General features: G+C 58.2%; 1 protein-coding gene and 1 long non-coding RNA gene across 2 annotated transcripts; both read right to left on the reverse strand.

Annotated features, from left to right (window-relative positions):
- Nucleotides 1-1,059: 1,059 nt before the first annotated feature.
- On the reverse strand, nucleotides 1,060-6,797 carry PDZK1IP1 (PDZK1 interacting protein 1). Its single transcript, XM_036347132.1, has 4 exons — nucleotides 6,473-6,797; nucleotides 4,206-4,314; nucleotides 2,010-2,105; nucleotides 1,060-1,460 (listed from the first exon to the last, which is right to left on the reverse strand). Exons 1-4 carry the CDS (start codon nucleotides 6,537-6,539, stop codon nucleotides 1,388-1,390), a joined length of 345 nt encoding a protein of 114 aa, XP_036203025.1. The 5' UTR covers nucleotides 6,540-6,797; the 3' UTR covers nucleotides 1,060-1,387.
- Nucleotides 4,315-6,466, reverse strand: LOC118675012. The gene is made up of 2 exons (XR_004973787.1): nucleotides 4,637-6,466; nucleotides 4,315-4,502 (listed from the first exon to the last, which is right to left on the reverse strand). It is a non-coding gene; the product is annotated as an uncharacterized LOC118675012 (long non-coding RNA).
- Nucleotides 6,798-8,451: the final 1,654 nt, after the last annotated feature.

Consider the following 8,451-nt stretch of genomic DNA (forward strand, 5'->3'; position numbering starts at 1 on the left):
TGGCTGCTTGAAGTACAATTCCCAAGCAGGATTTCTGCTCATGATCCTCTGAGCATGAGGGAAGTGATCTTGAAAATCATCTTAATCATCACTTAATCAATCACAAGAGCTACTGCCACAGTTCACTGAGCTGAAGCTCAGGGAGGAGAGGAGATTTGCCCAAGTCCACACAGCAAGGAAGGGTAAGCCTGGGGCAAAGACCCTGCTGCCCTTCTGTCCGGTCTTCCCATCGCTGCAGGCTGCAAACCCAGTGAGGAGAGAAGGGATGGTCCGGACTTCAGATGGGTCGCCCAGGGCATTTGAGTGAAGCCTTAGAACAGCAGAGGCATGGCTACAAACGGTGAAGTGAAGACGCTGTGACAGGCTGGGACAGTTGGCAGAGGGAGATCTTGGGGACAAGTGGTCTGCCTCCTACCTTGCAGCCCCACTCCTCTGCATCTGGGGGTGCTCCCGGGTGAGTCTGACTCTGGTTGTCACCCCAGACAGAGAGACAGAGGCTGTTCCCATAACAATGACAGTCACAGAAGTGAGGGGCCTGCAAGGTCAGCCAGCAGCTAAGTCATGCCTCCTCTCTCTCCTTCCTGCTTTACTCTCATGGGGAGCCTGACAGCACCCCCACCCCTATCCCCACCCCAGGACTGGTTCTGTGGTGAGACTGGCCAAACCAGCCACAGAGGGGAAGCTGAGTTCAGAGAGGATGTGACTCTTCCCAAAGTCACACAGCAAGTTGGTGGAGCAGCGGGCACTCAAATCTGCGCCTTGTAAGTCCCTAGTCCAAGACTCTTTCCCATGCAGGAAGCCCACCCAGAGAGGCTTGTGGAGGGGGTTGGAGCTGAATGGGTGAGATATAAGTGAACCCACCACAGTGCCAGGCAGCATGGAGAGGGAGGGAAGGGGTTGTGCTGCCTGGAATAAGGGTGGAGTGGTGAGCTCCCTGGCCCCCCGGGGCCTCCCAGAGAGGGCTTCCTGGGTAACCCTCCAATGCTGATTGGAGAGCAGCATTGGTACTGATTGTCACGATGCAGAACGCAAGGTAGGGGCTGTTTCTGAGCCCTGGGAGCCTCCGAAGTACAAAAAGGTTTTATTTACAGAAATAAGGCCATTTCCACAGTGAGGGGAGGAAATGTAGGCAGGATGGGAGGTGCTGAGCTGACTGTCTCCTTCAGAAGGGTCTCCTGAATTGAATTGAGTGGGAGACCCCCCAGGAGACCTCAGAGCCACAGCGGAGCCCCATCCCAGGCACAGTCTGAGTTCCGAAGGAGGATTCAAAGGAGGGTGGGGTGGGGTGTGGTGGAAAAGTCGGCCTGTTACTGTAGGTTCCTGCTCAGAGGCATGGCATTGATTTCAGGCACCCAGGCTCAGCGCTGGGGGCCACCGGCAAGTGGGGTCACATGGGGGTGCTCCGGACCTTGCCCTCCTCCTCCCGGACATTCTCATAGGCGTTCTCATGCTCATTGGACCTGAAAGAGGGTGACAGGGGTCAGTATACCTTCCCTCCCATCGCCTTCTCCCTGCCCCATCCAGCACTTGTGAGAACAGCATCTTTCAGAGGAGACTTTTGAGTCCCAGAAGGGGTTCCCCTGACCACATCTGGTCTTGTGCACCTGACACTGGAGGTCTCTCATTACCACCTCCCTGAACCCCCTCCACGGAGCCCCTCCACACAGGCCCCACTGAGCCCCCTAATGAGACCACCTCCCCACTGAGCTCTCTTCCCACACAGAGTCCCTCCACTCCTCTCTTTAGAGTCCCTTTCCCCACTGCATCCTTCCTGAGTCCCAATCCACTCACTGAGCCCCTTCCCCCACCAAGTCCCTATCCCCTTCCTCTCCCCAAACTAAGGCTTCCTATCCCCATGGACCTGCGGTCCTCATCAAGCCCCCGTTGCTCACCAGTCCCCTCGTGGGCCCTCTCTCCTCACTGAGCCCTGCCCCACAGGCGTCCCATCCTCCCCTCCAGCTCCGGCAGAAGCACCTGGTCCTGATGTCCCAGCCCCTGGAGCACCTCACCTGAAGCTGGCCGCCATCGAGGAATACTTCCCTTCCGTTCCTGCCAGAATCCCATCTTCCTTGTTGCCAACGGTCATGACCATGTTCACGGGCTCCCTGGAGACAGGATTCATCAGGAGAGCTCTCTGGAGCCCTCCCTTCTTGTACCCCCTTCTCCCCACGTCCAGTAAGGCCTTGTCTGGGCTCTGGTTCTCACAAGTCCAAGGGCAGAGGCTGCTGCCCTTTAGCAGAAGCCCCTCTCTCCTGTGGGGCCCCTGGCAGCACCTGATTCTGGCCCCACTCCATGGGCCCTCACACCTTCTGCCTGCTCTACAGTGGGAGCCACAGGTCCCAGCCCAAGACTGGCAGCCTCCCTTTGCTGTTCTTCTGGCTCAGCTCAGCCCCAGAGCAGACCCCGCAGGACTCAGGGTCTGCTCAAGATGTCCACAGGACTTTCCCAGGCAGCAGGAGCACCATGGTCACCAGCCACTGAAGACAGAGCTGAGGTCAGTGGAGAAAGGGCAAAGCTCCTGGACCCTTATTTAAGACTAGAGGCCCGGTGCACAAAATTCATGCACTCAGGGGTGGGGGATCCCTCAGCCTGTCCTGCTCCCTCTCGCAGTCTGGGAGCCCTTAGGGGGTGTCTGACTGACAGCTTAGGCCTGCTCTCCTAAGCCAGCGGTCGGACATCCTTAGCACTGCTGCAGAGGCGAGAGAGTCTTCTGCCACCACCTCTGCGCTCACCAGCCACGAGCCTGGCTTCTGGCTAAGCAGTGCTCCCCTTGTGGGAGTGCACTGACCACCAGGGGGAAGCTCCTGCATTGAACATCTGCCCCCTGGTGGTCAGTGCGCATCATAGCGACCGGTCGTTCCACCGTTCAGTCTATTTGCATATTAGCCTTTTATTATGTAGGATTAAACCCCCTGAGTGTGGTCTCTGTCCCACCTCCCCAGAAACTGCTTTCCTGAGGGCTCCAGGGAGCCTTACTGCTGCTCATCTTGCCTTGGACATTCCACAGGCTGCTCAGACTTACTGTGTCCCAAATTAAACTCAGCAGTTGCCCCAGCTCTGCTTTTGTGTTCTGTGTCTCAGGAGTGGTCTTGTCAGAAGCCTAAATGTTTCCCTGTCCTTCCTCTTGCCTGCTGCTGTCTCCATCCCTCCATCCCAGGGGGTCTGATTCCTAGGCAGCAGACAGTCTAGACATGTCGCCTCTCTGCATCCCCTTGTCACCTCCATCATCCAGACTCTCTCCTGACCTCATGCCCAGCCTCCGCATTGCTCTCTTTGCACATGCCCACTGAGGGCAACCAGAACCACTTGCAAACTTGCACTAGATCCCCACCGCACTGGGGAGAAGCCCACGGTTCAGCACATTGCTATGCAGGGGTCTGCTTGGCCTGGGCCCGTGCCTTCATCACTGGCCTATCTCGGAGCTCTCTATCCCTCTCTCCACCCATGAGATGTTGTGCTTCTCAGTGGGCTGTACAGGGCTACTCCTTGCACTGCGGCCCCAGACCATGTGGGTGAGAGCTGGGGCAGCTGTAGCCTTGCGCCCAGGGTGGGCAAATGCTGAGTGGGCCAGATTTCAGCCCAGCCCCTCTACCTCGGTGCCCTGCCCTTACCTCAGGACCTCAGGGCACTCTTCCCTGCCTCCAGTCTCCATTCCAGGCCACCCTATCCTGAGACTGGCTTTGGGGTAAACGTGCAGTGGAGGCCTTCTTGGACCACCCCTGCTCTCCAGATGGGTCAGGCCTGCACCGCACTCTGCTCTCCCCTTAGGGGCAGTACTTGCACCTCTGCCGGCTGCTTTCAGACCTGCCTCCCCTGCCAATGGGGAACCTGTGAGCACAGGGGTGCCTGTCTCACTGCCCCTCTGTACCCCCACGTGTGGCACAGCAGCTGACCCCAGGGAAGGACAGAGCCTTCCTTTTCAGAGGTTTCACAGCCCCCATCGTGGGCTGGGCAGCTGTATCAACTATACAGATAGACTGAGAAGAAGAGCCATTTCCCCACCCTCCCAGTGAGTGAGCACCGAGCAGTGGGGCCTTGCAGGCAGGTCTGGGAGCCAGTGAGCTGGTGCTGTAGCCCAAGACGTCGGGCCTTTTACACCATGAGAGGACTGGACCCTGGGTTTCTACTGGAGCAGTAGCCATGGTCCTGGGGCCACCCTGGTGGTCCAGCCCCCAGGGTCCCCAGGGTCCCCAGGAAGCACTCACGGCTCTTCTTGGCACCAGAAGTGGTTGACAGCAAAGGCAATTGCAACGAGGACCAGGAACACGGCCATGGCGATCAGGCCCTGCATCCAGGGCTGCAGGTTCCCCAGGCCTGGAGGAGAGGAGTGGGGGTGCTGCAGTGATCTGGCCACAGTGGGGCTGTGAGTACAGAGTAGGGGGAGGGCCTTCCACCCCAAGGGCTGGGGCCTGTGCTAGAGGTCATCAGCCAGCTGCCAGGGCCAGAGGAGACCTTCTGGGTGGCAGCGATGGAAAGGAGGACCCATCGGACACTCCACTGAGCTGAAGAAACAAATGGAGGTTTGGAGGAAGGAAGACAGGAGTTCAAAGGAGGAATGAGGAACTGAGGAGGGAACAGGCCTCCTAATACTGTGTCTGAGGTCCAGGCAGCCCAGAGCCCCCTCATCATGGGTTACCTGCAGGGCCCCATAGGGAGTGTCTGGGCCACAGGGACCAAAGGGCAGCCCTCTGGACAGCCAGCCTAGGCCTGCCACCCAGGGGTGCCAACCCTCCTCCCTGGCTCCCAGCAGGCTGGGCAGCCCGGTGCTGACAGACCGGGCTGGCATCTGGAAGATCCTGTTCTGTAGCAGGAGGGTTCCTAGTGCTGGGTGGGGCATGGGAATGAGAGACAGGCTTGCTGCTCAGCTATGGGTGCCCAGGTGCCCAGAGAGAGTGGGGGGTGGGACAAAACGCAAGACAGAGGGGCTCTCCTCTGGGTCTTCAGGGCCAGGAAGGAAACTTCAAAACCTGACCCTTTCAGCTCCTCCAGCTACGTGCTCAGGGGGTGAGGCCCTGTCCATGCACATCTCTGCCTTCTTCCCCTTAAGGGTTATGTTTACCCTTGACACCACCTCTATCCCTCAAGATTTCTCGGACGTCTCTGTCCTCAGCCACTGGCAGCCCCAAGGGCTCTTAACTGCCTGGGCAGCACTGTGCCCCGTGAGCCTGAGGAACCTGGCCCCACAGAGGACATGCACGCATCAGCAGGGAGAGGTCTCAGGAGGGAACAGAGGCTAGCAGGAGGCTTCAGAGGGGTCCTGCCTCCAGCCCAAAACACCAGCATCCTAGTGCCATCCTCTATTTTGAGGCGCCAGGCAGGGCATCAAAAAGCTCACTCTGACTCACTCTCACTCGAAAGTCCTTCCTTAAGTCTACCCTAAAGCCTCCTGCAGGAGTGAAGGCCCTGCCTCTTCTCAGCTCCCTCTGAGCCGGCAGGTGCTGGAAGGGAGGCGGGGTTTGGGAACTCTCTGGCCTATGGCCAGGTCAGATCTTGCTTCTCTCCTTGGGTAACAGAAGATTCACAGCGTGGTTACCCTGAGTTTCATACTTGCCAAAAAGCAATGTTTTGGAGTCGTTGTTTCCCCTAGAAGCAATGGTTTAGACACATTGTTTCCTCAGGTTAGCGGTTGCTCAAAGATTAGGAATTAGGGCTCAAGCCCTTGGGGGGGCGGGGGGGGGCCTCCTTGCTTCCTCTGAACTCTGCAGCCAACTCCCTCCAGACACACCATGTGGCTCTGAGGTGAGGCAGAGCAAGGGGCAGAGCCTGCGGTAGGAGAGAAGAGTCCAGACTTAGGCTGCAGATGTAGCCTCACAGTGCAGGGCAGACACCAGATCTTGGGGTGTGGCACCTCACTGGTGCCAAGCTCTTCCACGCCCCTGACACGGCAGCCACAGTGGGAGGTAGGCAGGGCAGCTTTATTGTCCTCATATTACGGATGAGAAAGCTGAGTCTCAGAGAGGGGTAGTGATTTGCTCAAGGCCACACAGCAAGACAGAGGCAGAGCTGGGCAAAGAACTCAGGTAGGTGGTGGGGGCCACACTGGAGCACTGTCCCCTACCAAGGCCAGGAAACTAAAATGAGGGCTTATGCCAAAGCCATGGGCACAAGTGACAGCTCGGCCCCTCCCCTGGCACAAGTGGCTCAGCCCAAACCCTGCTCGCAGGACCCAGCCATCTGTAGGGACATTCCTGCTCCTAGAGCTTGCGTCTCAACTCCTCTCCCCGATCCTAGACCCGACATTTCCCCTGTTGCCTGCACTTCTCACTCATGGAAAAGAGTCTCAGGCAGAAATCTGGCTCCAAGTTCTCGGCCTTTGGAGGTTCCTCCATGACTCCAGTCTCTGCTCCCCTGTCAGAGCTGCAGGTGTCAAGGGTGGTGACAGAGGCCAGAAGACACCCCTCATCCACACCTGGTACCAGCACCCAGCCCAGCCCTCCGCACCACAGCCACCACGGGCCAGTTCTGTGCTCACCTTGTTGACAGCTGGCGGGTGGCACTGCGGAGAGCAGGCCCAGAATGAGCAGGCTGAGGGCTGACATGGCTGCAGGTGGCTCCCAGGCCTCCCCTGGGCTCCTGGAATCTGTGAGGTCTGTGGGTGTGTGCTGAGATCAGCCAGAGCGTAGCCCGCAGTCTGGCCCTGGAGGAGAGGAGCTGGTAAGGAAGAAGGCGAAGTGGGAGGAGGAGGGAAGTGCAGAGAAACTGCCCTCCCTCCCATGGTAATGAGCTGCTAGGCCTGGCCTCCCTGGCGGGTGCCCAGCCCACGGGAGCTGGCATGTGAGGTCGCCTTTCAGAGTCTGGCTAAGGAAGTGGGTCTACAGACCAGGGGATGTGGGGAGAGTCAGGACCTCACCTCCAAGCCCAAGACCTCCCCAGAGTTTTTACATCAGCTCCCCCTTCCTGGCAGGAAGGCTGGGTTCTGGGAAGAGAGTGACACATTATTGCTTCTGCCCTGAATGAGCCCATTGGGTGGGGCCCTTTGGAAGGCAGACGGGAGGATTAAGAAATTTGCTGGTTGGCTGGGGGAGAGTGGGGTAAACCCCAAAGGCCAGGGAAAGGTCAAAGCTACCCCGCCTGCAGAGCCTAGCCTATTTCCTGTTCTCCTCTCACCTGTCCCTACTCAGCCCAGACCCAGTCCTGGGACACAGTCCTGAGTCACAGTCCTGGCTTCTGTCCCTCTATGCCTGCCCGGTGCTGCACAGTAGCTCTCTAAATCCACCCTTTCCCGTGGGGGTCACGACAGAGGGCCTAAGGTTCCCAGGCCACAGACTTCTCTACCCAGCCCCGCTGACCTGGCTCAGTTCATCTCTTCCTCTTGGCCCCAGATGTGGTTCCTGGGATCTGGGTGGAGCTTCCCTGGAACAAGATCTGGGCTTGGTCAGAAGTCTCTCCACATACGTCTGGCCCACTTGCACCCATCACAGGGAGATGAGTGGGGGAACACAGCTGGGCTGTGGAGGACAAAGGAAGGACACCCTCAGGTGTCAAGGTCCAATCTGGGGCTCTGGACCCCCGAGCCTCAACCCTCAAAATCACATGGAGTTCATCGGGCCCCAGCTCAGGAACTGAGAATGACCCAAGTGCCTGTCGAGGCCTGGGGCCAAGGTTATGCTGGGTCTCCTAGCCCCTTATGCCCCGGGACTAGGGGAAGCCAGAGATGCTTAGAGTCCAGCTCCATAGACACCAAGAAAGAAGGAGCCAGCAGACAGGGGCAAAGTCTCAGAGGTGGAGGGTCCCCAGAAGCCAGAGCATGAGCTAGAAACCCCTCCACAGCTTCCCTGGCCAGAAGCCACCAGACTGCTGCTCACAGGACCTCCTGGGCAGCCCTTTCTCCTGCAGGACAGGTCTTCTAGGGCTGACACTCAGACTTTACGCCTCGTCCCTGCTTCCCCAATTGCATGGGTGTGGGTGTGCACACGGCAGTGCAGTGGGCCCATTTCCATCCAAAGATGGGGTGTCTCAAAGTGATCCAAGGAGGCTTGGCTTACAGTCCAGTGGCCCCTCCATACATGGATATCCTGCTCTGCCTCCCTAGCCCAGCTTGGTGTCCTCAGAATCTTCTGGCACAAAGTTTGTCTAGAACCAGCACCATGCATGTTAATGAACAGCCACAGGTTCACTGACTGGAATGCCAGGAATGGGGTTGCATTTAACAAACATCCACAATGCCTTCTTCAAGGGTTTCAAGCAGGGGCGTCCGGTCAGGTTTGCTTTTGAAAACACCTCTGGACAGAGAGTGGCGAAGGAAAGGGGAACGCAAAGACTGGAGAAAGGGAGAACATGGGAGGCTGTACAACAGCCACACAGCCAGGGCTGTGGCCTGCACCAGAGAGGGGCAGTAGGAACAGATCTGAGCCCTCCTTAGGAAGGGCCATGGCTGCTAGAACATGGTGACTAGCGGGAGTGGGTGGAAACAGGGAGGAGCTGAGGGTGACTCCTGGCTTCTGGCTTGGG

This window comes from Myotis myotis, unplaced genomic scaffold (assembly GCF_014108235.1).
Source record: "Myotis myotis isolate mMyoMyo1 unplaced genomic scaffold, mMyoMyo1.p scaffold_m19_p_2, whole genome shotgun sequence".
Lineage (NCBI taxonomy): Eukaryota > Metazoa > Chordata > Mammalia > Chiroptera > Vespertilionidae > Myotis > Myotis myotis.

What these genes read in the sequence shown, in the direction of transcription:
- PDZK1IP1 (XM_036347132.1), bottom strand. Translation starts at nt 6,539, where the DNA reads ATGTCAGCCCTCAGCCTGCTCATTCTGGGCCTGCTCTCCGCAGTGCCA. An exon ending in TTCTGGTGCCAAGAAGAGCC is followed by an intron (nt 2,106 to 4,205) that starts GTGAGTGCTTCC and finishes TCCTGTCTCCAG; the next exon opens with GGAGCCCGTGAACATGGTCA. An exon ending in TCGATGGCGGCCAGCTTCAG is followed by an intron (nt 1,461 to 2,009) that starts GTGAGGTGCTCC and finishes ACCCTCTTTCAG; the next exon opens with GTCCAATGAGCATGAGAACG.